We start from the raw sequence: 27,834 nt of genomic DNA, 5'->3' as shown, positions 1-27,834 counted from the left end.
TGGGCTCTGAGGCATCCGGTCTACAGCCGCTCTGTGTGCGTGTGTGTGTGTGTGTGTGTGTGTGTGTGTGTGTGTGTGTGTGTGTGTGTGTGTGAGAGAGTGTGTGTGCGTGCATGTGTGCGCGCATGTGTGTGTATGTGAGAATGTATGCGTGTGCGAGTGACTGAGGGGGAAAAAAAAAACCCGGCGACGCCGCGGCACAGAGAGGGGAAACAGAGGAGAGAGTGGGAGGAGGAGAAGGTGGAGTGGCAGAGGGAGCGAGCGGCTCCTCACACCGGATCAGATCACCAGATCATCAGAGGACCACCAGCTGATCAGAGGACCGCCAGCTCCTCCACCGGATCAGAAGATCAAAGGATCAGAAGATCAGTGGATCACAAGCTGATGATCACCAGATCCTCCACCGGACCAGATCATCCAATCACCAGAGGACCACCAGCGTTACCACCAGATCCTCCACGGGATCAGATCATCCGACGACCAGAAGATCAGAGGACCACCACTGGATCAGAGGATTTAACGCCGCTGATGTGCAACAACTGCTCCAACTACAGCCGCTGCCACCAGTCCTTTTAACTTCTGCCATGGCATAGCCCCACCTCCACCTCCACCTCCACCTTCACCTCCTCCACCTCCACCACCAGCAGCAGCAGCAGAAGCAGCAGCAGCAGCAGCCTCTGATCCAGCAGGAGAACTGGCATGCATGGACACATCAAGGAATCGAGGCGATCGCATCCTTTCCGTCAGTGATTCACAGTCTGAGGTGAGTCGCCTCTTCTTCTTCTTCTTCTTCTTCTTCTTCTCCTTCCCTCCCTACACCTCCTCCATCTCCTCCACCTCTATTTCATCTCTTGTTCTGAAAGCTGCACGCAAGTCGGGTGGAACAGAGGCGATGTTTTGATGATGCGGACAGGAGGGGGAATGTCCCTTAAGGTCAGATGATCGGGTGCAGGATGCGTGTGTCTGATGAGAGGAACGAGATCTCTTTTCTCTTCCTTTCGTCTTTTTTTTTTAATTGTTTGATGCTTGGATGCTCTGCTGGATGGGGAGGTTTCCAGGCGGCGCTCGTGGAACGTGCCGCTGCCAAGTTTTGCAAGGAGAAAAAAAGGCGAAAGAAAATAAACTTTAAAGAGGAAACAAGTGAAAAGATGAGCCAAATATCAGGTGTAGGGGAGGAAGCAGCAGCCTGGCCAGTGAGTCCAGACGCTAACATTTAGTGGCAGGTCGGTGGGTTTTTTATTTATTCTTTTTTTTACCTCTCCTGATCCAGATTTAACCTGACTGGCTTCGCCAAAAACGCTGCTGCCTGCTCACGAGGGGCTGGCATGATGCTGCATTTCCTCTCAGGTTTTTTTTTTCTCTCTTTTTTGTTATTTTTGCATCAGCGGCGCCGGAGTGAGAGACGCGTTACATAAAACACTCAGACGAATGAGCAGAATTGTCGTGTTGTGGGACGGCGTCAGGAAGTGGGGAGAGGAGAGGCGGGAGACCCCGACTTCGATAAAGAGAAAAAAGGCGAATCTGGATTTAAAAAAAAGTCATGACGTGGCCAAAAGATTATTGGAGCAGTGGTGTGTGTGTGTGTGTGTGTGTGCGGATGTCCCCCGCTCTTGAGCTGCCCACACAGAGCGCACGACACTCCCACTCCTCTCCACAAGCCCCCTCCCCCCGGCTCTATCTCCCTTTGGCACAGGGGCGAGTGGATGGAGAGATGGATGCAGCCAGTGGAGGGAGGAGAGAAGGTGGTTGGTTGGAGGTGATGTGGTGCTGCAGCCCTGCGGGTGCCCATGGTTGTGTCGCACGGCAGCGGGCTGGAGAGACGGTAGAATACGGAACCGATTGGCATCAGGTTAACAGCGGGGGAGAGGTGGAGGTGGGGGGCGGAGCAACGAAGAGGGTATGGGGGCGGGGCTTTAAAAGTAGGACGTCCAGGATAACAAAAAAAAAAAGAAAGAAAAAAAAATTCAAGGGTGACCGACAACCTGGCCGGGCAAAGGTGCGAGGAAGTCTGACCGCCCCTCCGGGGAGCGTGCACGTGCAGTGTCGCCTCCACGTGCACGCTCCTCCACAATGAGGCATCAAATGTTGAATGGAAAGCTCGGACCCCCGCAACCAGCAGCACCCAGAGACAGCGACCAGGAAACATTTTTTTCTTTGTTTTTTTTTTTTTGTGTGGTGGGATTGGGGGCGGGGCTTCTCCACCACCGACGAGCGGTGGCCAGCGGTCAGTGTGGTACTCTGGGAGGAGGGAAAGTGGCTCATGCAGGAAACAAAGTGTCCCCCCCCCCGGCGACCGCTGCTGGATGGAGCAGCCAGACGTTCCAGATGTTTCCTTTCATGTGCTAATAGGATTATTCATCAAGAGTCGCCTCCACCTATTCCAACCCCCCCCCCCCCCCCCGCAGAGCCACCAAGCAGTCGAGGTGAACCGTCAGCGTCTGTTTGTTTAAAAAATGAAGAAGAAGAAGGAGAAGCGCCTCCTTTGTGTTTGTGAAAAGGGAAAAAAAGCTTCACACCTGATCCCACCTGGGTGTTTGTTAGCAGCTTTAACACTACTGCTGCTGCTGCAGCTGCTGCTGGTGTGTGTGCGTGCGTGTCTCCAGGAGGCCCCTGGGTTCCAGAACTGAAGGTTTCCCCACAGTCGCAGGGGGGGGGAAGGAAAAGACTCTGGGATCCTGATGAGTCTCATGGTGGCTGTGTTCTGTTTTTCTGTTTATTTTTAGGAAGCACTTTGTTTTATTCTTTAACGGTTTTGTCCATTAATTAGTTCAACTTAACTTCCAGGAGCCCTCGGCTGTAAAAAGAAAAAAAAAAAAAAAAGCTGGTGAGAGCAGCTGGGGAGATTTGCTTGTGTGGCTCAGTTATTGGTTATTCAGAAATGTCGCAGGATGCACATCTTCAGGATCAGCTAGTCACAAGAATTCATCACATTGTTTTTGGAAAGAGTCCCATATTGCGAAAGTTCATGCACATTGTTAGTTGTCAGCGAAACTCCAGAAATGAGAAAATTCCATCTTTAACATCTTCTGCTCCTTCCACTTTTCACATAATGGGCCTCTTGTGAGCTGTTGGCTCTGCCCTCTGAGTCCAACGTGTTTTCTTTTGTTTCCTTCCAAATGTGGATGGTCCAACAAAGCAAATCAGTTTTAGGGCTAAATAATGAAGTTTTTAAGGACATCCAGGAATGTTTTTTTGGGGGGGCTTCTCTGCCTCCAACAGAGTCCAGGATGAGAAATTAAGCTCTGATAATGGGCAATATAAATCCGTTATTGTCCATTATTATTATTGTTATTTTCTGTAAGCGTTATTTAATTTCCAAGCTCCTCGTTTTGGCTGTTCTGTGCAACTCCTGTGGTTCATCTGGATCTTCAAGGGCTGCTAGCACCTCGCTGTGGTTCTTTGCCTCGTCTCCCACCATCCCAGATAAACCACCAGAGAGAGAGAGGGGGGGGCGAGTGGGCAGGCGGGGCGAGCGAGCCGATGAATTCCGATTAGAGCAGGCGGACGCTGCAACACACTTCCTGTCTGCTTGCATCTGATCTCCAACCTGGCCGCGCTCCGTCCCGCTGACGTGCAGGGAATCGCAGGCTGCCCTGCTGCAAATTCATCAGAGCTGCCTGGAGGTCAGTCAGCTGACTGCAGGTGCACAGCCACGGCAGAGCGGACGACCTCACGGTGGCGGCGGAGGGAGATAAGAGAGAAGTCGGGTGTAATCCAGGAGGAGAAGCCCGGGAAGAGTGAAGGATTGAGTCCTCTGGGATAACAAGGCACCAGTTACAGCTTCACGAAATCACCTTAGACACCGACGAAACAATGGCTTTCAATTTCAGTTTAAAAGGGTAAAAGCGACCTCGCAACTGGGAAAATCATGTGACTTCCACGTCGATGCAGTGACAGCGACCCTTGTGGACAGTTTACAAAACTTCAGCGTTTGGGTTGCATTTTCCATGCCTTGATCTCCATTTATTATTCTCTGAAAAAGCTGCGCCACCTACTGCTTATTTAGGTGAACTTACTCCTTATTGTCGCACACCCGTAGTGGATACAAATTGTGGATAGTGGATTTTTTTTTCTTGGCAAATTTAAAAAGAATATGGTTAAAAAGACACAACTTCCTCTCCCTCCATTCCAAGATAGTCTATGTCCAACAACACATTTGAATTTTATTGTTTAATTCAGGCATCCCACAATAATGAGGGTCCTCCACTACCATAGGGGGCGACATGACCTTGTTCTGATGGTGAGTGTGGAACCTTTACTAATCTGGTCGACAGTGTGGCTTTAAAAATCCGAACTATTAACGAACAAACAAACAGGGTAGCGAGTGACAAATAGGCGGCATCGTGGATTCCCGAACAATGCTAGTTCCACCATTTTACCAATGTGAACCAGCAAACTCCGACACACAACAATCGTCAAACTAAGTCCATTGTGCTGCTTTGTACCAATACTGATGCTCTATGAAATGTACCTGACACCCCCTTCTGGCGCAAACATGTATATACTTTTTTTCGAATTCTGAATTGTGACCAGGTGAAGACCTGCCGCCGCCCCCGCCGCCGACATCTGCGTCTTCCATGAATCATTATTTACTTGTGTCCCACTGAAATGTGTCCCTAACGGCTCTTATTTTTCAGAGTCATCAGAGCAACGCTGCAAGATGACTCTGCAGGGGAAAAGAAAAAAAAAAATAATAAGTTTTTTTGCATTGTTTCTTGGCAACAGCGATTTTTAGTATTGTTCCGTCTCACAACAACAACAAAAGGAAGCCGCTGCACTCATTAACACTTCAACCCTGGATCATTCAGTAGCAATCAGTAGTTTTAGTAGCAGTCACACAGCAGTGGAAAATGTTTTCAGGCAACCTTAAATTTTTACTAAAACCCAGTATTTGCCAGAGAATTTTGTTGTGTGTTTCAAATGGGAATTATTTTTTCTTGATTGTAAATAGGCCAAATAAGAGAACTAAAATATTGAAGTTCTTCTGGATGTTTTTCCAGGGACGTCGTCCTCTTGAAACATCCAGTTCTGAGCTCTACGCAACAGTGCAGCATTGTGAGTCAATGACTGGTGCACTTGGAGACTTAAGACTGATTCTTAGTGCAACACGGTACATTACAAATGCATGAGGTGTCCAAAAATTTTCTCCACCATTGTATGTACGCATCAAAACCTGCGATGAAGGAGCCACGGCATCCGGCGGGGAAAAAAAGAGTTCACGGTGCGGAGCGAGTGAGGCCATCAAAATAAACCACAGCTTTTTTTAATGAGTGCGCTCGCTCTTAAGAGACGGATCAAAGTCTCCTTGTAGCGCCGCTAAGCTGAGTGTAATTATGAGAGCGAGTTGACAGGAAAACAAAACAGAAGCAGATAAAGTTGGATTACGGCCGAGTTTCCACCGCTGCTGCTCTGCTGCTGAGGCCGTTTGTTCCAGGAGCATCTCAGTGTATGTTGAAGGAGGAGGACGAGGCGGAGGAGATGGAGGAGGAGGAGCAGGAGAGGGAAGAGGGGGAGTAGGAGGAAGATGATGATGAGGAGGAAGCTGACGGTTGTTCCCGGCAGGATTCTGGAGTTTACTTGTGATTCTCCGTTCCGAGACGGAACGAGACGATTTATTTCTTTTGGAACCCAAAAGGCTCCAATAAAATCAATCAGCTGATTGGTTTGACCGAACACACCGCGGTGGTGGTGGAGGAGGTGCAGGATGACTCCAGTCACATGGACAATGATGGTGACGACGATGGCAGTGGAAACGACTCTTTCGGCAGCTGCGGCTAATTGACACATTGAATCAATCCTCCGCTCTGCCGGTGTGTGAAGTATTAACAACGTCCCTCCTCGGCCAGAAAAACACAAACTACCCAAGCTTGAAGTCACAGTAAACATTCAATTCCAGGGGTTTTAATCACATCACTGACATTTTCCACCTTTCTAACCCCCCCATCCCTTCTCCTCTTTGAGCCCCTCCCCCTGCTGAGCCCACGTCTAATAATTATGCGACTCGTTTGTCCATTCACGACTGAAAGCGTCGACTCATCGCTGCTTTGAAATGATGCCGTTAAGAACGGGGGACACGTTTCCTCAACGCTGGGTTTGTAGCGTTGGAGAGAGAGCGAGAGACAGAGACAGAGAGGGAGAGATAGAGAGGGAGAGAGAGAGAGAAAGAGAGGGAGAGAGAGAGAGAGAGGGAGAGAGAGAAAGAGAGTGAGGGATAGAGAGAGAGGGAAAGACAGAGAGAAAAATAGGCACATTAGAAATAATGAATTACATTAGGTCCTGTAATCTGGCTGGTCCTCGCGACTTTAAAAAGCCGACCGTGCTCTGCCGCCTCCAGTCTGGGTTATGATGCATCCAGAGGACAGGAGAACCGGAGCGGGACCGACCTGAAGTAGTGACGACCCGGTGCGGGACCGACCAGGAGCTTTGACAACCCGGCAAGGTCACATGTTGAGGACGTGGAGGACGTTTGGGGCTGCGAACATGTGACCTCACAGCAGAGTTCCGCAGTTCTGGGTCTGTTCTACTGGGGACCAAATAGTGGGTCAGCTCACTCCCTCACTCACTCCTTCACTTGCTTGCCTGCCCGCCAGTGAATTCAGATCAGACTTGACCTGAACGGGGGGGATTATGAAGGGGGGCGATGAGTCACGCTGTTTGAGCGAGAAGCCAGAGGCCTGCCAGAGAACAGAGTGCTAACTGGCCTCAAGGAAAAAAAAAAACAAACAAAAACCCAACAATGAGGGAACTAGGACGGATCATCCAGCCGTCGCTGTGTTTATTCACAAAAGGAGCGTCTAGATTAAACTGAACAAGAAGAACGGAGAAGAAGAACAACAACAAAAACACACTTGTTGTTTGTCGGGATCTTTTGGCTCAACTCAGAGTAGGTGCTAAAATAATATCCGCTAGCAGGTGCTGCCACCTAGTGGAAATGTTTCAAAACCGTTTAGTAGAAAAGCCTCATTGGTTCATCCAATATCCCACCCTCTGTTCTCGAAAAGTCCACCGCAAACACCAGCGCTGAGCGTCGCATCGAGGCCCACAAACAGGCGCTGCTACATCACGTCCACCTTTAGTACACGGCTGTTTTGACATTAGAATAAAATGTTGGTCTCGGGATCTCACGATTTTGGAAATAATCGAAAAAACAAACCAAACCAAAAACAAAACATGTGTCACATGACTGGAAGTTTCTAATCATTATTATTTCTAATGGAATGTGCCGTCCGCAACACGCGTACACAAAAAATCCGGATCTGAAATAACTTTGACAACCAAGTTCGTAAACAGACGAAGAATTTCAGTCTTTACACTCAAGACAATTAATCAGAGTGCAAGTTTGTAGTCCTGCACACAGGTAAAAGACTACATTCCTGCACTTCCTGACTTCTGCCTCCACTCCATGGATCTAGTATCAGAACTGGATACCGGACTGGCAATATGATGGCGCTCTGATTTTTCTCAGTGGCCACTCAAGGTACTGCAGCAAAACCAAAAAAAACAATTGGCTGACAGAAAATCTTTCTATTGTAGACTTTTCAGTTATGGTCTTTCAGTCGTTTAAAAGAAAGACGATAAAGGCAAGAAAATCAGCAGAAAAGAGTTTGTTCCCACACACATCGTTGCACGTGCTGCTGTGTCTCAGCTCGTCTTGATGTGTCTGCAAGTGACGTTCTCCAGAATCATTCTGATTGGCCAAATAGATCATGTGAGTTACAGAGGCATGATGGGGAGTGACACTACTGCGCACGCTCTATGGGCACATTATTGAGGAAGTCAAAAACTTTGCGCTGGATGAGCAACTCCATTGAAATGAATGGGCCACCATCTCGGATTCTGGGGGTGTGCTCCATTCCACTCAGTTATGATTTCACACACACACACACACACACACACACACACACACACACACACACACACACACACACACACACACACACACAAGCTTGTCCTTCCTTTACTGCAGTTTCTTTGTGATTCAGTGACTGTGTGATGGCTGCCATCAATCTCTATTTTCATCCACACGTCGCCCCGAACACAACTTCCGCAACATTTAAATTCGCGCTCAGTCCCCGGTTGGTCGTGTCATCGGAGCAATTAGTCGTCAGCTGAGAATCAAACATCTGGCGGCGCCGCAGACGAACGCCACCGTCGCAGCTGCAGGAATTTCCTGCGACGGCTTTTAATTTTCTTGATGTGGTTGTGTGATATGTTCCGTCTGTCTGGTTTGGACGTTACACGAGCACACGAGTCGGAGAGAGACAGAGAGAGGGAGGGGAAAAAAAAAGTCTACGTTTTCAACGCGCAGTTCAATTCGAAAAGAAGCCGACGAATGAGGACACGCAGCTGTGATTGTGTTTGATTTACCGGAGATCAAACACAAGCGTGAAGTAGCACAACATCGCCGACATGTTAGCAGCAGGATGTCAGACTCAGTTAGACTCATCGTCCTAATCTGGTTGTGCATCACGAAATTGTTTGTCTTTTTCTTCAGAACAAAAAATCAGCAGGCGGAGGTAGAAACTGCAGAGCTGTGATTGCTCTCCATACCTGCAGCAGAAATCAAAGATAATCCTACATTTATCTCAGCGTGGCGCGTTTGCTGGGCTTCCTGGGTGGTTGCGTTATTGACGTTGTCGTCGGCGTCTGACAATGTTCATCTGTTTGCTTTGTGCTAAACTTTATCCTGCCACTCTGTCAAAACAATACTACAAGTTTTATACTCTACGTTAAAGGAATGTGCAAATACAGCAGCTTCTGGTGCACATTATGACGGCACTAACCAGTAGTGTTGTAGCACTGGAGATTGGTCTTGGTCTCAAGGCCACTTTTTAAGGGTCTCGGTCTCGGTCTCGTCTTGGTCTCGGAGGCATTTTTACTGGGTCTTGTCTCAGTCTCGGACTGAACGGACTCAGGATTTTTGATCAAGACCATTCGAGACTCAGCCAACACTCCAATGACAGATAATAACAGAAAATAATCCAGCTGCTGCTGCTTTACGCTCTGTTTGCACCCAGAGTGACACACCCCTTATTCCTAGTTATTTTATTTCTAAATTTTATGACGTTGCAAAATTTTTTGTTTTTTTTAATTGTTCAAAATATTTGGCAAAGCTGAACTTAAAAAAAGATACTGGTCATTGTTTCCGTTTTGTTGTTAATTTTCTTTGACTTGGTCTTGTCTCGGTCTTAAAATCCAAATGTCTTGGTCTGGTCTCGATTTCGATACTCTCTAGTCTTGTCATGTCTTGGCTCAGTTGGTGCGGTCTTGACTACAACGCTACCAACTGGAACCCTCGACTAGATGGTCTGAACCGGCGCAGCTGACAGACGCGAACGCAACTGTTGTTTTATTTTCAATGAGTTGTAAAGTTTCTTCTTCTTCCCTTTCTGACAACACGTGCACTTTCTATCTGTGCCCCTCCCCCGACCCACCCACAGCTCCCCACAACCGTCAAAATGACCGTGTGACTGTTTATTACAATATGTGTGTGTGCGGTGTGTGTGTGTGTGCGTGTGTGAGTGTGTTGAATCAACAAAGACTGTCAGAGAAGCAGAAGAGTTGGGAAAAATCCAACATCTTCAAAATAAAAATAAAAAGTTTCCTGCCGCGTTTCAACTCAACCGCGTCTAATTACGTTTCAAAGTTTTCCATGGTGGCGCCCTCTTGTGACCAGCCACATCAGAGCGGCGAGCAGCGATTAATGCAGTACCTCTTTTCCCTTCTTCTCAGGAAACATGGTGAGCAAGGAGGGCGCCAAATGCACCATCACCAACTCAGAGTCTGACTCGGAGTCAGCGCCGGCGCCCCCTTCTGGCGCCTCGCTGGCGCTGCAGGTGCGCTGCTCCCTGGAGGCCAGTCGGCAGGTGAGGAAGAGGAACAAGGCGCTGCAGGTGCGCTTCAAGGACATCTGCGAGGCGCAGAACGAGCAGCGGGAGGCCGCTCAGCCGCTGCCCTACCGGGTGGCCTACCGCAAGTACATGACGGTGCCGGCCCGCCGTGCCATCCCCAACGTGACCCGCAGCACCGGCGTGCAGACTTCCCCCGACCTGCGGAGGCGCTACCACTGCCAGACCTTCCCCTTCGAGCGCAAGAAGGGCCACGGCCTCAAGCAGGTGGCGGCCGTGGAGACGTACCGGGGTCAGAAGAACGGCTTCGTCACGGCGGCGCAAGGCGCCAAGGACGGCGAGCTGGGCTTGAAGGGGGAGGGGGAGGAGGGAGGAGCCTGCGGGGGGAGGGGCGTCCGCCGCCGTACCAGGGCTCTGCTCCACACCAACGAGTGCGGCGCCGTCGCCACCACGGCGCTAGAGCAGCACGCGGCGGCCGACGGGCCGTGCTCCGGCGCCGCCCTGCTGGCGGCTCGGAGGGGCAGCGGCTCCGACTTGACGCTCTGCAGCCTCCCGGCGCCCAGCAACAGCAGCAGCAGCACAGGCGGCGGCGGCGGCGGCAGGCCGGGCTCACAGAACAAGAGGCAACTGCTCCACCTGGAGGAGGGGGAGGGCCAGGGGAGGGAGCTGGTGGTAGGAGGGGAGGGGGAGGCGAGGCTGGGGGTGCCGGACGGGGCCACCAAGGTCACGGGCCCCCTGGCCTGGAACTCCCTCACCCAGGTGGAGGAGGAGTGCCTGGGCAGCCCGGCGCTGCGCAGCAAGCGCAAGAAAGCCATGCAGCTGAGCGGCGGCTGCACCACCCAGGCCCAGTGCCACGTCGGGCAGCTGTCGGCGCAGCCAATCAGGGACCTGGAGGAGGTGGCGGCGGCGGCGGCGGAGGAGGAGCAGACGCAGGAGGCCTGTAAGCAGATAGTGCCTATAAAGCAGCAGGACGGGGAGGTGAAGGCGCAGCTCCAGGCCATGGAGAACCTCATCAGCTCCAGCCAGGAGACCATCAAGGTGCTGCTGGGGGTCATCCAGGAGCTGGAGAAGGGAGAAGCCCACCGAGAAGGGTAGGATGCCCCGCCCACTCGTATCAGACACCCACTGACGCTGCTTTTACTGTTTTGACTGTGGTTCTGACAGACGACAGTGACTAGAAATAAGTGACAGCGTCAAGCTCCACATTCACACAACCTCGACTGAATCATCCTCAGGGAGTCAATGACAGCAGGATTTATTACCGTTCATCTTGTTTTAGCCGCGCCTTAACAATTTTAAGTCCACTAAGAGAGATGAGTGGGAAACTTTGACAGTCTTCAAAAATGTTTTTTTTTTTACTTTTGTTGCAGCAAGGTAACTAGTAGGTTTGTGCTAATAGAACCATTCTATTCAGATTCAATGTGATCCAACATGTGACCATTCCATTCATGTTTAAAATTGAATGTTTTTCGTTATAGGAAATTCACAAAGAAACTGAAAAAAATGAAATAAATCAATAAATAAATCTTTCCCGGGGAAAAAGACGTGATAGTGATAACCTGCGATAATCGTAATAATCAGTGAATGACCAAATTGAATGGTGAGCTTCCTTAGTTCTTAGCTCATCTACGCGGGCCAGAACTCTGACCACGATGTTAGAAGACACGTACTGGCCCACTGTTGACTCTCCTACTCAGACAAACTACAAACTTACTGAGATGAGTCAGTAAACACATAGTGCACAACGTTTCAAACAAACCCCCCAAAAATCCCAACGCTTTCGCTGTGAATCTTGCATCTCACGTCAATCGTTTTCAAAAGTCTCGTCCGTCTCCGATCACCAAACCTTCATCTCATCTTCCCCTCAGAGTCGCTCTGCCGCGACCCTGAACCTCCTTTTTGTTTATCAGAGTGTAAAACCCTCGGAGGCGTTGGGAGAGAAAAAAACTAAACAAAACAAAAAAGCCATTTACTGTCAGTTCGGGCCGGAGATAGCATCTAGTTGGAGGACGAGGACTGCCGTCCAATCAAATAGCAGCGGGCAAACAGAAAGGACAGTTTTTTTGCAGAGCAAACTGCTGAAGCGGCAGGCAAGGTGGAGGTCGACTGACCATCAAGTGTAGGGTCGTCCTGCTGCTGCACCTCCGTCCACCTGGCCGCAGCAGGAGCCGCAGCAGCAGTTTTTCGGCCTGCAATTAGCGGCGGCAGGCGTGATGCGATGCGGCCGTGTGCATCGGGAAACAACAGCGCAAACACTGAGGGCCAGCGTTAAGTCTGCAGTAATCCAGCTGAGCCGCTGTTCTCCTCTCCAGCAAAACAAACACCCTCAACGTCTTCGCACAAGAACCATTTGCTTTTATTTTTCTTTTTAATTTCCCCTCCATTATTGACTTTTTTTGCAAACGCAGCAAGAATTGTAACGCTGCTCGGGGGTCGCGCTGCGTTAGCTTTACGCTACACTTACATAAATGTCACTGGCACAACAAATAGCGGCGCCGGAGGGGCTGCGGGCGAACTGTGGGCGCAATTACATCCGACGCAAAACTCCTTATATTGGATGTTGGATGACATTCATCCTCTCTCTCTCTCTCTCCCTCTCCCTCTCTCTCTCTCTCTCTCTCTCTCTCTCTCTCTCTCCCTCTCTCTCTCTCTCTCTCTCTCTCTCTCTCTCTCTCTCTCTGGAAAGGAAATACAATGCGGCACCGCGGTGAATTCATCACATGGACAAAGAAATAAGAGTTGCAGCAGCTGAGCAAATTAAACAAGAACAGAACAAAACAAAATCAGACTCACAAAGAACACATCACTGGATCCGAGCAACTTGTAAATTCGCAAAGTCCCATTTTTAAATGAATGGAACACACAGAGAAAGTGTTGAACCGAAGCATCTCTCACCACAGAGCCGATGAATTCTTCAGTCTTCGCTCCCTTTGAGCTCCGCAAAGACTTTGAAGTTTCACATTTTCAAGTTTTAAACTTGTATTTCTCCAAATGCAGCTGATGATATGTTTTTTTTTTCTCTGCCGCCCCAAATGCAAGCAGTCTGACCTAGTACCGTCAAACCAGGGCTGTTCCAAAGGCAGCACACATTAAAATACAACAACAACAACAACACCTTCTCCCCAGCTGCTAATTGACGGCAGCTGAGACTCTGCCAGGTTGAGACGACAACAGAGTGAAATTCTCTCCTCGACTGCAAAGTAAAGCAGCTTTTTATCCATTGGGACAAAAAAAGGCCCGTTGATTTATTACGCTGCAACACACACGGTGCAGAAACATATGCAGAGGCCACATCCAAACAACGTCGGAATAAATTGGCCGCATCATCAGCTGGCGCCGGCGCCCCGAACCGATTAATCTCACTCAGGAGGAGCTCCGCTGCCCGCCGACGGCGGTGACGAGTCCCTGTTGTCATGCAGCCCAACTAACACTCACACGGCAGCCTCTGGGGCTCTGGGGGGCGCTCAACAGAGGAGCCAGGTGTAATAAATAGGTTGTTAATGGCACTTTTGGCTTGGCACCTCGACCTCTACCCTCCCAGGTAGGAGCTGCCGCGTTGAAATAAGCCTCAATCGTGTGTTTTCATGTTTCACGGTGTGAAGCGCATAAGCCGCAATTCTCGTAAAAATCTCGTCCCGCGAGAACCGAACCAGTGGTCATGGAATCGCAGCTAGTGTGAGAACAACACAACGCTGATGGAAGGGCAGCCGGTGAGGATAAAAAACAAAGCAGGATGAGGCCGGGTCAGATCTTAAAGCTCCTCATGAAACCTTCAAAGGTGCCATAAAGTGGTGAAAAATGACTTTACTAGTATTTTAACACAATATTTGCCACTATTGCATCCAGAACAGTGACAAAAAGTGTTGGTGTTGGGAAAAAAAAAACAAAAAAAACTTGGCAATGTAAAATGTTAAAATCTGAAGTTTATTTTTTCAATACCGAAACTCGATGTCGGCGTTCTGGTTCTGGTTGCCACCAGTGCACTGCTACACCACTGGAGTTCAAGATGAGGAATTAAAAAAAAAAAATCACATAAAGTGTGTGTAGGAAGTGGGATTTACACTAAACCCAAAGTAGAAACTCTGCCTCGCCAGTGCAGTCTTGTTTCTCTGACTTTTCTCTCCCCGTTAATCAAATCTGTTCCAGCCTTAAGTAACAATATTAATATCAACCACTCTAATATACCTGTCAGAGGAGGTTGGACGGAGCCGGGCCGATAAGGAGGTGCAATTTATGGCAACAGTTTAATTTTTATCGTCAGTGCCGCAGCTTATGTGAGGCGCTACAGGAGTGACAAAGAGTTTCTGAGAAATGTCTCGACTGCAACTGAAAAAATAAATAAACTAAACGAAAATAAAGAAAGAAAGAGCGAAAGAAGGAGTCGCTTTGGGGTTCTGCGAGTAGAGCAGCCTGACGCCATTAAACACCCGAGAACAACAAAAAAAACAGCACAGTTAGCTCTGTGTTTAATGCCTGTTGCCACATGTTTTTAAAAACAAGAAAAATTAACGGTAAACTGTTTGCGAGTTAAGTGGTCAGCTAAACAGCCAGGAGTGGTGGCCAGGTGGTGGCACCCAAACAGAATCAAGGTAGGTTGTTTGGGAAGATCTCAAGAATCCAGGATTCTGCTGATGTTTCTGAGGCTGCATCAGAGAAACTGGGACACAGGAAGTCAGCTTCACTGGGTTGCTGTCAGAGTTGCTGTCAATCAACAGGAATGTTGGGTTTCTGTTTTTTGTTTCATTGTTTTTTTATTACATTCAAATAAAAATAAAAGCTCTGAGGGCGTAAAAACCAAATAATCATCTTTAGTTTCCTCCAGAGGGGGAACTTTGCTAATAATAGTACTAATAATAACAGATCTATATGAGTGCAGGCAGGAGGAATCGCACAATATCGACGGTCTGGATGCAGTTTAACGAGTCGATGTGAGGACGAAATGAAGACGGGCCGACGACGAGAAGCAGAAACACTGAGCGGCTCAAACTAAAATCACTGTTTTATCCTGTCCAATAAGCTCATAAACTCAACCTGTGCTTATTTTCCTGCAACAAACCAACTGGCCAATCAGGAAGTGGGAGGGCTGTGGGGGGAGGAGGGGCCTAACGAGTTGCCGTAATCAGCCATTGGCTGCTCTCTTCCCTCCCGCAGACTCTCCTATCGCACCGGACAGGACACGGCCAACTGTGACACCTGCCGGAACAGCGCCTGCATTATCTACAGGTGAGTCCTCGGAGAAGGGCGCGGTGTGGGTGGGGGGTGGGGGGAGAGGAGGGATGAGTGATTGGAGGGGGGAGAGACGGGAAACAGATTTGGATTGTGTTAACCAGCTCATGGGGGCTCAGCTGACATTTGCAGGCCGAGCTCTTTGTCTGGATGGACACTCTGTTATCAGCCTCTCTATTGTCGGAGCTCGTCCTTCGTTCAGCAGCAGGTCCGGAGGTGGGCGGGGCCACGCCGCACGAAAGGCCACGGCGAAAGATAGAGGGAGCGGGAGGGGCGTGTCTACCGCAGAGTGCGACATGGCGACGAACCAGCTGGGGCTTTCATCCACTTCCTCTTGTTTTTCTCGTCCCTTGACTGTTCCGACGGTCGATACAAACCATTGCACTTCAGCCTCTGTTGACATTTTGAAGCCTCACACAAAGAAAATGATATTTCCAAACAAGGCCAAACATGAATTACAGCAGCACCAACTGGGATCTCAGACCAGAGGAGGCAGAAAAAAACGGATCCGCGAAATCTTGCTGTTCACTTTTTATGTTCTAGTATTGGCCGAACACAAAGCTAGTAGCGCTAAGGTGCCCTGGATGGGGCAGGGCTTCTGAGTCCACCACGTCAGCTGACCTCAGGCTGGTTGTCGCACCGTGACATCACAATCTCATGTCATGCCATTGGCTGCCAGTTTGTCCAGTTTGTGCGTTGACACAGGTTGACTTTCCGTCAAGCCGTTGCGATGCATATTTTTGGAGAATCAAGCTAGCAAATTGTGATACAAAAATACTATAAACGTATGTGATCCACAAAAAAATTACAATGTTGGAGAAAAAGTGCCTGTAAAAAAGTAGGACATGGAAAAACATATGAACCCCCGCGAAAAAAAAGTAGATTTTTATGCTCCTTTTTGGCTCTTTTCGGTGCAAACACAACACAACAAAAACAACAACAAGTGTCGACTCATCAGGCGACCAAAATATTCCTCTGTCTCCAAAACCCAAGCCCATTGACTGAGCTGGCGAGCTGCATGTTGCCATGGCAACGACCCGTTTCCAGTCTGTCACCTCTTGTTCTTCTACATACCATCGCAGCCACGTGACAGTACGTCACCTATACTGCCACCTGTTGACGAAAACTAGTGGATCTTGTCCGTTCCACTTCAAGAGAGCAACACTCCCCCATTCGACTTTTTCCCATTTTTGCAAGAATAAAAAGATTTGCTTTCCATTATAATGGAAACCAGGCTCTCGGCAAATGAGTCTGTTAAGAAAAAAGAAAAAACCTTCTGAAATGACCATCAGGCAGAAGAAGGAGCGGCCGGACAGCAGCAGGCCGAGAGGCGATGGATCAAAGTGTTTCCAGCGGACGCCGCAGTTCAGCGCAGGTCCACGTTTCCTCTCTGATGAGCCAATTAAATCGCCTTATATTCCACCGCTCCTAATGACTGATAAGCCACCGGGCAAACTTCAATCAGACCTTGAAAATGAGAGAGAGCGAGCGCACGCCGCCGCGCCGCCGCTCGGCTCGCTGCGATCGTTTCTAGCTGAGGAGGAGGAGGAGGAGGAGGAGGAGGAGGGAGGGAGGGAGGAAAGGGGGAGGAGGGGTGGAAGGGGGAGGAGGAGAAAGGGGACGAGGAAGAAGAGGAGGAGGCGACAGCGTGGTCGCGAGTTGAGCAAGATTTACATTTGAAAATAAATAAATAAGTAAATAAATAAATAAATAAGTAAATAAATAAATAAATAAGTAAATAAGTAAATAAATAAATAAATAAATGGCGGTGCAGGATGTGAAGGACATCAGAGTGCAGAAGTGCAGCCAGGCTGCGGAAACGCTGAGAGGGAGGTCGGCTGGCTCAGATAAACAAGTTAGCACGAGGTTTAGCGCTCAAGGCCTTTCAGCCTGCAAAGCACCATTCAAACCTGCAGGATGTGAACTTTTTTTCTTTTTCTGTTTTTTTTTTTGTTACACAAAACGTGAACGGCACGCTGCCACAAGGAAGGACATTGCACTTCTGTTCTGATCGAGGTCCACCTGCAAATCACAATTGTACTTTATGGAAATTTTAGAAATATCGCTTTTATTTTGTGAAAAACTGTAATGGAAATGCAGCTAGTGTCTCCCAATCTGCTCTGGACACAATCTGACAACTGAGAGAGAGTGAGAAAGAGTGAGAGAAAGAGTAGGAGAGAGAGAGAGAGAGAAAAAACACCTATGTAAAGTTTAAAAAAAAAATTTCCCGGGGTTTCCTCGGCAGCTCACAGAGTTCCGACACTAATCAGCCTGCTGTTGGAAAAGGTGTCTGAGTGAAGCGCCGCCGTGAGCCGAATCCACAGCGAGGGATTAAAATATGCAAAATGCACACAGCAATAAAGGACGTGGTTAAGTGTGCCCATCTGAAAGAGAGCCAATTACAGAACATATATATATATATATATATATATACGTGTGTGTGTGTGTGTGTGTGTGAGTGCAGGAGAGGCTCCCAGGCAATAGCAACAGGAAGCTCTTCAGGAAAATGGCATTTAAGAATCTAACACGCCTGCCTTTATTTCTACATCAACCTGTTTATGATTTCAATGGCAAAAAACCAAAGCGGAGGCTTTAAAAGAAGATATTCTGCTGTCCTTTAATGTGACCGATGCTTAGAAGCAAAACCAAACTAAAATAATATTTGCTTGTTTGTATCTTCAACTGGTGCAAAACAAAACATGGACGCACACACACACACACACACACACACACACACACAGGACCAAAAGAACACTTCTCCGTGGCTCCGTCTGTCAGACCGACGGAGGTTCGGCTCCGGAGCAGAATCACTCACTGCTGCGCTGAATTGCGCCAATTGGACACAGATTCAAATATAGCCGTCGTATTCACCCGGGCGGCAGGATTAAATGACAATCTAATTAGTCGGATCTCCGTGACCGACAAAAAGAGAAAACACCTCTGTGGAAACTGGAGGCAGCAGGATCAGAGTCGCTGCGTCACTTTTTCCCAACCTTTTTTTTTTTTTTTTTCGCCGCGGTGTTTTGCGATGGAGCTCATGCCCGGAGGAGACGCACACGCACTCACTCGTAAATCACTTCACCGCGGCGCAGTTACGAGTTACTGTCGCCTGGCGCCCGGCGGCACAAGACCATTTGTCCAGGGAGTCACGCGACGTGGTCTGGCAGGCCGACTGAACAGCTTCTCGGCTCGGAGCCATGGATGTATTTTAAGAACTGCAGACCGGACTTCCTTTGTGGTGGTAAAGCAAATCTTTTTTTCCTTCAAGTGGCCACTTTAGGTACTGCAGCCAAAAATCCCTTTTGGCCCTTAAAAAAAAAAAAAAAAAAATTACCCCATGGACGCAGTACAAAAATAAACGCCGGTAAAACGGTTGATCAGATGTAAATTATTATGAAAACTGTTCATAATAAATCTTTCTATTGCAGAATTTCAAGTACTGGACTTTCAAATCTTTCAAAAAAAACAAAAAAAAACGTATAAAAGCCAGAAAATCACCAGAACAGACTCTATTTCTCGCGTGAAATCACGGCGTCGTACGTGCTGCTGTGTCTCAGCTCCTTCTGATTGGCCGATGCGTCCTGATGTATCACATGAGTTACAGAGGCATGATGGGAAGGGACACTACTGCTACATGCTCTATACGTTTGCATAATGTAACCAGGAAGACAAAAACCTTTTCAGGGTACGCAGTGGATGAGAAGCTCCAGCGACTTTGCGGCACTGCACCGCAATATACCTCAGTGTGAGTGTGTGTGTGTCTTTGTGTGTGTTCTTTGTGAACTTGGGGGTTTCCAATGCCTTATATGACAAAGATGACAATGAGGCCAAATGGGAGAGAAATTGAGAAAGCAGATTAGATTTATTTCTGTCCTGCCAGGTGATGTAATTCCAGTGAACGGTGTGTGTGTGTTGGTTCTGGGTGGGTGGGTGGGCGGTGGTGGTGGTGGCGGGGGTAGTGGGGGTGTGCACGACTCTGGAGAGACAGGAAACGGGAGCTGAGGAGCTCGGGGGGGCTTTTCTGGAACGTGTTTAATGTATTTTGCTGCCACGAGGCGCCGAGCGGTTCTGCATCTCTGACGCAAAGAGGCTGTAATCTGATTTTCTCCACGTTGTGCGACCGGGCTAATGTGCCGATGGAGCAGGCGGAGATTTGGGGCTTAAGTGGCTGCGATCGAGGAAAATTCCCTCACGTTTCTTGGGGAGTCTCTTTCTTTCTTTTTTTTTTTCCCAAAGAGCCGGACCAGTGAGGGCTTATCCATCTTGCCAAACTCAAACAGAAAGCAGTTTGAATCGAAGCCGTCAATGGACGGCACCATGATGAATCAGCTTGATTACGGATAAAGAAGGAGAAGCAGCTCTGACAAGCCGCCTGGAAAAGAAAAAAAACATTGAAGACGATGCTACTGCTCACTGTGAACAATCGCTGTTTTTAAAGCAGTTAACAATAACAACAACACCGACAACACTGCTGACGAGTCAAAAGTTCTATGCAAGTCTGCTGGACTAATATCCATGACTAATATCATGTTGCAAAAAATTCTACATATGGAGCACAAATGTGGCTGCAGCCGCATAACAAAGCACCGCCGTGATTAAAAAGTGTCCTGATAGAACTTTGCAGATAATGTAAATGTTATATTAAATAAGAAGTTGCATTAAAAATGAAGGAATTAGAATGAAAATTAATTTAGATAATACACAACCTCCGCCAGGCCATGGCAATCAATTAAAAGTGCCTCGATGTTGCAGAGCCGATGACATTAAAACACATATTGAAACTGTCTTGCTCGCCCCGACCATGGAATCTCTCTCTCTCTCTCTCTCTCTCTCTCTCTCTCTCTCCCCCCCCCCCCACACTTCACTCTCTCTTTGTGGAAGCATAATGATGTTTCCCCAACACGGTGGCACGTCCGTTGCCACGGTTACGGGACGGATGGAGACTGAGAGGACGTGAGTGGACAGTGTTGAGAAACACATTTACACCCCAGAAAGATAAGCAAACAAAAAAACAAAAGAGCAAAGCATCACCGACACCATCGATGTATTATTAGAACTGAATGCCAGACTGCCAATATGGCGACGCAAATACTTTTTTCCCCCAGTGGCCACTTGGGGTACTGCATCCAAAAATCCCCATATGGCCCCAAAAGCATTTTTCCCCACAATACAAAAAAAAAAATGCCTGTAAATCGGTTCACAGGACACCTCCAATCTGAAACACAGTTCATAATACACCTTTCTACTGTGGATTTTTAAGTTGAAATAAAATATAGAAAGGCCAGAAAATCCCAGAAAACGGTTAATTTCCAGCGTGACATCACAACATCGTATGTGGTGCTGTGTCTCGGCTCATTCTGATTCTCTTAACTCGCGCTACTGAGCCAAAGCTCCCCAGACAGATGGTGTAAAGAGCCGCACCAGCATTTAAACTGAGTCATTCAGTGACTCTATTTAAGACTTTATTCCTTTATTCTAAATGACTAAAAGACTGAAGAGACTGAAGAGATTTATTCAAATCTCAGAGCCACTTCCTTTCTAAGCTCACATAATCATCTTCCAACACTCTGCTGGCGTGCCAATTTTTCCAGTGGCCACCTGTGGTATTGCAGGAATGGGGCACAAAAAACCTTTTTCCCTCCACAGGACACAATACAAGAATGAATGCCTGTAACAAGCGATTATTCTGTTGTGTTTTGTTTTTTTTAAATTGTAGACTTTAGAAAATCCCCCAGAAAAGAGTTTATTCTGAGCGTGAGATTGTGGCTTCCTATGTGTGCTGTGTCTTGACGCGTTCTGATTAGCTGATGCTAATCACCCAATGCGTCACGTGAGTTACAGAGGCATGATGGGAAGTGACACTACTACTACATGACCTTTGGTGTCGCATAATGTGGAAGTAACCAGGAAGCCAAAAACCTTTTCAGTGTGGGCGCGGGTGAACTACTCCATCCTGGGGGCGTGGCCGAGACGCTAAGACTCAGAAGGTCAGAAACTTTCAAATAGTCTTAATAGTCGTTTCAATTTGCTCCCAGCTCAGAAGAAAACTGTCCTGGGACGAAGTAGCGAGTGGAAAAGGAAAGGATGTCGCTGTCGACGCCGCTTTCAGCGGGAACGGAGCGCACAGTGCCGCCACACAGCTGGGAAACTCTCATCAGGAGACTCTGAGAACTGGGCCGAATGGAGGCCAGTAAATCTTTCATCAAAAATATTCAAAGATCTTTTCACTCTGCAGATTCTCCATCGTGAAATTATGCAGATTTTTTTTTTTTTCGCAACTCCTCCCCAACAGTCCTTGGGGTCCCCAGGGCCACTCAGCGCTCTGCATCGTACGATTCTGAGACGGGTCGATGCTTTATGAGGAGGAAGTGTAAATATTAAATGAACTTTTAACAGCAAAAAGAACAAAAAAAAAAAAGGAAACTAGAGCAGACAAGACGAAGTAGAGAACTGCCGGAACCCGGTGAGTTGCAACCAGGAGCTTTTGCTGGTGACGTACACCCAATTGATTGCCTTACCTCTATATAAAACTTTTAGGCTGAGCTGGACCTACGCCCTCCCAAACTAACATCCATAACATATATAACAGAACTAAAAAGAAAAAAAAATGTGGAAGGATAAATCGACACCCCCTCCACCAGGGGCGCCCTCATGGTTCACATAGGCCTAGAAGAACACAAATCAAGAAATTGTTGCCACACGTGCCCAGATGGTTCTTGGCAGGTGTGTTTGAGGATTTACTGGGACTCGGACGCTGATTAAGCCTCCGTCACAGCATTTACAAAGCACGCGAAGGCGAAAAGGGTACTCGGCGGATTCTCGGTCCGACGGTGCATTGATGTTATCTGCTGGGATTAATGGTGTAAAACGGCGAGCGGTCGTGTCAGGTGAGCCGCGTAAACACAACTAATGCCTCCCGCAAACACGCCGAGAGGCGCATCCACATCATTTTGTGGGGCTTTTTTTTTCAGTCACTTTTCGTGGGGAATGTGGCTCTACAAATGAGGCTCTCGCACGTCACTTTTGTGAGTCTGGACCAAAAAATGTTGACAAAAAGGAAAAATAAAATGAAAAACAGTGTTTTGTTATCTGCCCCAATTAATATTTTGCATGAGCGTCCCAGTTATTCTGAATCTCAAAAGTTTGGGAAAGGAGACAAAAAAAAATAAATGGTAGGAGGGGACTGAGCACAACTGGTGTGTGTCCATCACTCAAATCAAACTGGTCACTCAGTCTACATCCGCAGCTGTTTGTCTTTTCAAAAGAAAAAGTGTTGTGGCTGTATTAAAATTTGCCGACAGCTCTTCTACTTCTGAGTCGACTTCTTCTGTGGTATTTCAATTTTTATTTTTTTTGGGGGGCTCATACTTTTTTTTGGTAAAAGCTGAAAATAAAACTGAATGAAATTAAAAAATAACATCCTCTGGACTTTAGCAGGATGGATGAGTGTGATTTCAGACCGGAGCTGCATTAACTGACACAAGGTCTTCGACTGAAGCCATGTCAAGAGTCCGGTTTGTATGCGTGTATGTGTGTGTGTGTGTGTGTGTGTGTGTGTGTGTGTGTGTGTGTGTGTGTGTGTGTGTGTGACGCCTGTTTTGATGTTGCTGACGGGGAAATTGGCTGTGTAGTGTCGAGTTGTGTGCGTGCTGAGCCGAAAGCCGATAATTGAGCAGCAATTACGGTCGAGCGACAACTGATGGGCGGAGAAATCGTGGGGTCAGACTTTAATCATCCTTTAAAAGACGCTTTGATGAGAGAAGCCCATTGATTGGCTAAAGTTTGGTCAAAGGGGCGTGTTCTTATAGGGAGTCTGAAGTCAAATACATAGTCTATGACACAAGATTGTGAAATTCTATTGGAAAACCAAAAACTAAAATGGACTCCACTCTTTCGCCAGGTCAATAAAGAGAGCAGCTGTTATTGGCTCTGTTGTCGGCGTCCTCACAGTGTGAAAATGCTTATTTTAGAATTTTATCTATTCATTTTGGCATAGTCCAACTTCAGGACAAGTGTAAAAAAAATAAATGCAAGCAAAACGAAACCGCTTTTTTTGTTGTGTTTTTTTGCCGTGCAGGGTTTAATATTTAGTTCAAGGCCAGTTGCTTTTTAGGATGAACAGAAAAGGCAAAGCATTGCTGTTGCCTTTCAGTGAACTTTAGCTACAAGTCTGTAAACATTGAGGAACATGGAGGAATAAGAATCCAGCTGGTCGGCTGGTTTTAGTCCACCGTGATTCAAAATTCCCTGCAAACATCAGAAGGCGTTGACGGAATTTCTGAGGACTCTTAAAGACGTCTGACAGCCTGCCAACATCTACAGACAGTTTTTGTCACTGACAAAAAAAAAGGGCCTAAAAAGAGACTAAAAGATTTAGAGATATAAAAAAATGAAAGAAATAAAAGAAAATAAGTCAAACCGGTTGTTCTTCATTTGTAAAGAGCAAGTTATTTCTTTATAAGTAGCTGAAAAAACGACTTAAAACAAAACAAATGTGTTAATTAAATCATTCTGCATCCAAATGAGTGTTTGCAAACGATTTAAACAGATTCAGGAGCTGCAGCATGAACTAGAAACAGCATAGAGCAGCGAAAACTGCTCTCGGTCGGAGTGACGGCGGCGCTCCTCAGCAGGATAAACACCGGCGCTATGAGTCAGAGCGGCGGTTCGAGCGAGCGGAAGGAGAACCGAGGCGGCGGATGGAAACAAGGACGAGCTCAGCGAGGGATGTAGGTCGGCGGCAGAAGGGGGGCGGGAGCTGCGATCCGACAGATGCTTGTGCAAAGGGGTCAAGTGAGAACAGGCCTCAGCGGTGGCGGCGGCGGCGGGCGATACGGCCGCAGGGCGGAGCGAGGCGGTCAAAACACATCCAGATTAAACAAAGCGTGAAGGGGGAGAAAAGGGACACATGGACGGCACTGGGAGCCGGCGAGGGGAAAACATTCACGACGGACGAGTCCGAAAGGAAGCGCGGGTCTTAGAGGGCGACCTCGAGAGGTGCAGGTAAAAAATAATCACGACAGAAGAAGCAATTTTTTTTTTCGAATTCTAATCAATGGTTCTGACCAATCTCACATCTTGAACTGCAAAACTGCATCAGGACAGAGCTTGGCAACATGGACGAGCCAGAATCCAGAAATCTCCTTTCATCGATCTAAGACGAGAGGTTTTAGCTCGCACAGAAACAAGAGAGTCACCAACACCCTCATTCCCAAATCTCTGGAAAATCTCTCCGGTATTGAAGAAAAATGTCCCGCTGTGAAGGAAGTGGCTGCTTGTCGTCATGCTGCTCATGAATAAATAAAAAAATCACAAAAAAAAGGAGGGCGAGAGAGATTGAGAGCCGCGGCAGGAGACCGAAAGCCAGGAGCCTCGTTCTCACACGTGGTCCCCGGGAAACCTGCTGAGGCTGACGTCAATGCGGCAATCATCACATCGCAGAATTATTCATCCACACGTCAGAAAATTCCCATGTATGGAGCAGGGTTTTTTTTTTAATCTAATTTAAAAGCAGAAGCAGAATCTCTCCAATCCTCTTGTGATTTGTTGAATTAAAGACTTGGTTTCAGTTGCATTATTAAATACACCCCCCCAACCTCCCCAGCACCATTGAATTAATTTACTGTACAACGTTTCATTCCTGCCTCCAGAGTGGAGGAAAACACCGCCCCCTGCAGCTTTGTCAAAACCTAGGTCGCTAGTTGTTTTTTTTTTTTTTTTGCTTGTTTGTAGCCTCAGGCGTGCCAGCTTATGCACACACTCCAGGTATCCTTTCGCAAAATGAGGGAAATATTTCTAAAATTTCGACAAGGTACCGTTGCGATTTGCAGGTGTTTCCACTGAATGGCGTATAAGCCGTAATTCTCGTAAAATCTTGTCCTGCGAGATTTACGTTTGCGTTTGTTTGTTTACTTTGTTTACTGTCAAGAATGGTTGTTTTATTTTTCTCTTTGATTACTTGTAAAAAAAAATTCTGTCTCCTCCGTCCAAACATAACGCGCCATTTTCACTTGACGTGAACTGGTCACATGACCAACGTACGTCACGTACCGTGACGCGTAAATGATAAAAGTGTTTTCATTACACTTCTTGCGATATACCTCTATATGGATACCTCTGAAAAACTACCTCACGAGAGCGTCAAAAGCTTTTAGCCATATTTGAGAGGTTTTTCCAAGTTAAGGCGTTTCCATTACCAGTTTTTTATTGCAATATTTAGGTTATGCGCATTTCTAGGGGTCATGGAAACGCAGCTATCGCTTTTCAGTGGTTCCATCTGGGTGCTCCAGCGTATTCGGAGCCATCTTTGTTTGAATGTGGTTCAGAAAAGTGGTTGGTTTAAAAAGAATAAAAAACACCGTCTTAATGTGCCTCAGTCCGAGCTTATAACAGCATCTGCCTGCCTGCCTGCCTGTCTGTCTGTCTGTCTGCTGCAGTGTGGAGCTGGACTTCAAGCAGCAGGAGGACAAGCTGCAGCCGCTGATGAAGAGGCTTTGCCCCGCCGACAGCCTCCACCTGCCCCAGCTGCCTTACCCCCAGGAGGCCTTCACTTCCACCCCCAAGCGCAAGTCCAAAGCCGAGTCCAAGAAGCACGCTCGTTGGAAACTCTGGTTCCTGTGAGGACGCTGCTGCCCATCCCCCACAACCTCCTCCTCCTCCTCCTCCTCCGGTGGATTTATTTATGGTCCCCCCGCTTTGTTCAGCCTCCTCTTTTCAACTCAAACCTCCTTGGCTGGGATTTCCATACCGGATGTTGGACCCAATCTGACGGGATTTACTCGTGCTGGGATGCCATCGTCATCCTTCCAACCTCAAAAAACGGATTCGGAAAAAAAAAAAAAAAATTCGACTCATTTCTTCAAATCGGGGTGTGAAGTTACACACTGAGGGAAGAGTGGAGATATTTAGAGATGCGAGACATCTTATTTTTCTAGCGGGGGCATCCGTGAGGGGACAGAGCGTCACGTCTCTTTTTGGGGACGGCGCCAACACAACACCACCGCCGGCCTCCTGGAGAGGTCGGCCAATCAGCCGCGGCGCTCCGGGTGCTACAACATCAGCATATCACTGTACTGCAAAGCACAACAAACATTCGTCGGGACACGTTTTGTCCGGATTGTAATGAAAAAAGAAAAAAAAGATACTATTTTCGGCATAGCGGATCAGCAGGCCGACAGACTGGACACTTTGAGGGGAAACTTGAAGGACGATGGAGTTTCAAGAGAAGGAAAAGACGCTTATTCTATGACCGTATTTCTATCCAGCGCTAAAAAGAAAATGTCTAATTTACCTGACCGGACGGAGAGAATGAAAAATAAATGACACTTATTTTCCTAAAGACATTTGCAAAGTTAGACATTGATGTACTTTTTCTATATAAAGATCTCTATATATCTATATACACTCACATTAAGGTTTAGTAGGATATATTTATTATTCATAATAATAACAATAATAATAATGATGATGACAATAATAATGATGATGAGCAGCCACGAAGGAGGCCGTGCATTTTTGAAACAAGACGATGAAGAGCAGATAAAATTGCAAATAATACTGGTTTTTCATTCCTCAAACTTTGTTTTTGCACCGAAACAAACAGGAAGTGGCAGGGCGTCAGCGTTTTACGTTGGCCACAAGATGGCGCTCTCAGATTTACCGTTAGCGTTAGCGTTAGCGTTGAGAAAAAACACGAATGTATGGTCGGCCCCAATCGGGAAACACACACACACACACACACACACAGGCAGGTATGGGCCGCTGTGACGTTTTCTATTCTCGATATAATGCTTTCAGGTCTGCGCAGGCTATCTATTTATTCATTTATTGATATATTTTCATTCTGATGAGCTGCATTTTGAGAGTATGTGAGGCCCAGTGTGTAACATTTCATAACCATGTTTTAATTTGGCTGGATAAAGTCATTGAAAATAGAAATAAAAACTCTATGTTTAATTTACGTCCCAACGAGTCGTTATATTGAAATAGAGAGGAAATCAACGCAGTGTGAGGCGCTGCCGTGTTTCTACTGCAGCCCAGAAAAGTGCTGATTACACTGATGCCACAGCTGATTGAAGGAATTAACATTAACAATGTTTTACGATATGTTAAATGATCATTCAGTGCTGCTCAATGTTACACACTGGACCTTTAAGGACAAAAAAATAAATAAAAACAAAAGCATCGTCATTACGAAACCACGTCATTAGTAAGAAACCATTAGAGGGTTCTAGGGCAACAAAAATATATGGTAAAAAAATATTGAGGGGTTTTCTATTTTAGCTATAGAATGAAGAATAAAGTGAATGACCTTGGTCCTCAGCACACAGTGGCAGCAGGAAACCACAGAGCGGTGATTGTATTCCTGCAGAGCAGCAGCAGCAGCAGCAGCAGCAGCAGCAGCAGCAGAACCCAGAAAGAGGGATGAATGTGCCGCTCCTGACAAAAACCAGGGCTCCTCCAGCGCAGGGCAGCCACCTGGCGTGCTTTTTAACAACTCAAACAGATTTTGCAGGATATTTTTTTATCTCCTAAGAGAAATCAATTTTTAAATAATAGTCATGTAAAAAGAGCAAGGGAGCTTTTTTCTTTTTCTCCCCGACAACCACCCACTATCTGCTTCCCATTGTACCGATTGCAAAGTCAAAAAAAAAAGAAAAAAAGAACTCCAGACACAAACAATTAAAAACTCCAGACAGCGCGCAAAAAACAAAAACAAACCCACAGTGGTCAAACACACTGCCCCGACATCCTGGAACCC

General features: G+C 47.2%; 2 protein-coding genes and 1 long non-coding RNA gene across 3 annotated transcripts in view; 2 read left to right on the top strand and 1 right to left on the bottom strand.

The window, feature by feature from the left end:
- Positions 1-27,834, top strand: part of LOC142893165 (uncharacterized) — a 164,969-nt gene that overhangs the window by 50,714 nt on the left and 86,421 nt on the right. The gene's annotated exons all lie outside the window — the stretch shown is intronic.
- The window catches only part of dock1 (dedicator of cytokinesis 1), a 145,411-nt gene that overhangs the window by 51,700 nt on the left and 65,877 nt on the right, over positions 1-27,834 (bottom strand). The gene's annotated exons all lie outside the window — the stretch shown is intronic.
- insyn2a (inhibitory synaptic factor 2A) lies at positions 175-27,264 on the top strand. Its single transcript, XM_076033455.1, has 4 exons — positions 175-763; positions 9,733-10,939; positions 15,000-15,071; positions 25,511-27,264. Exons 2-4 carry the CDS (start codon positions 9,738-9,740, stop codon positions 25,692-25,694), a joined length of 1,458 nt encoding a protein of 485 aa, XP_075889570.1. The 5' UTR covers positions 175-763; positions 9,733-9,737; the 3' UTR covers positions 25,695-27,264.

The sequence above is a fragment of the Nelusetta ayraudi genome, unplaced genomic scaffold, assembly GCF_046127955.1.
Source record: "Nelusetta ayraudi isolate G7.1 ecotype Tasmania unplaced genomic scaffold, CSIRO-AGI_Nayr_v1 ptg000042l, whole genome shotgun sequence".
In the NCBI taxonomy this organism is placed as follows: Eukaryota; Metazoa; Chordata; class Actinopteri; order Tetraodontiformes; family Monacanthidae; genus Nelusetta; species Nelusetta ayraudi.
This window is presented reverse-complemented; position numbering and strand designations above follow the sequence as displayed.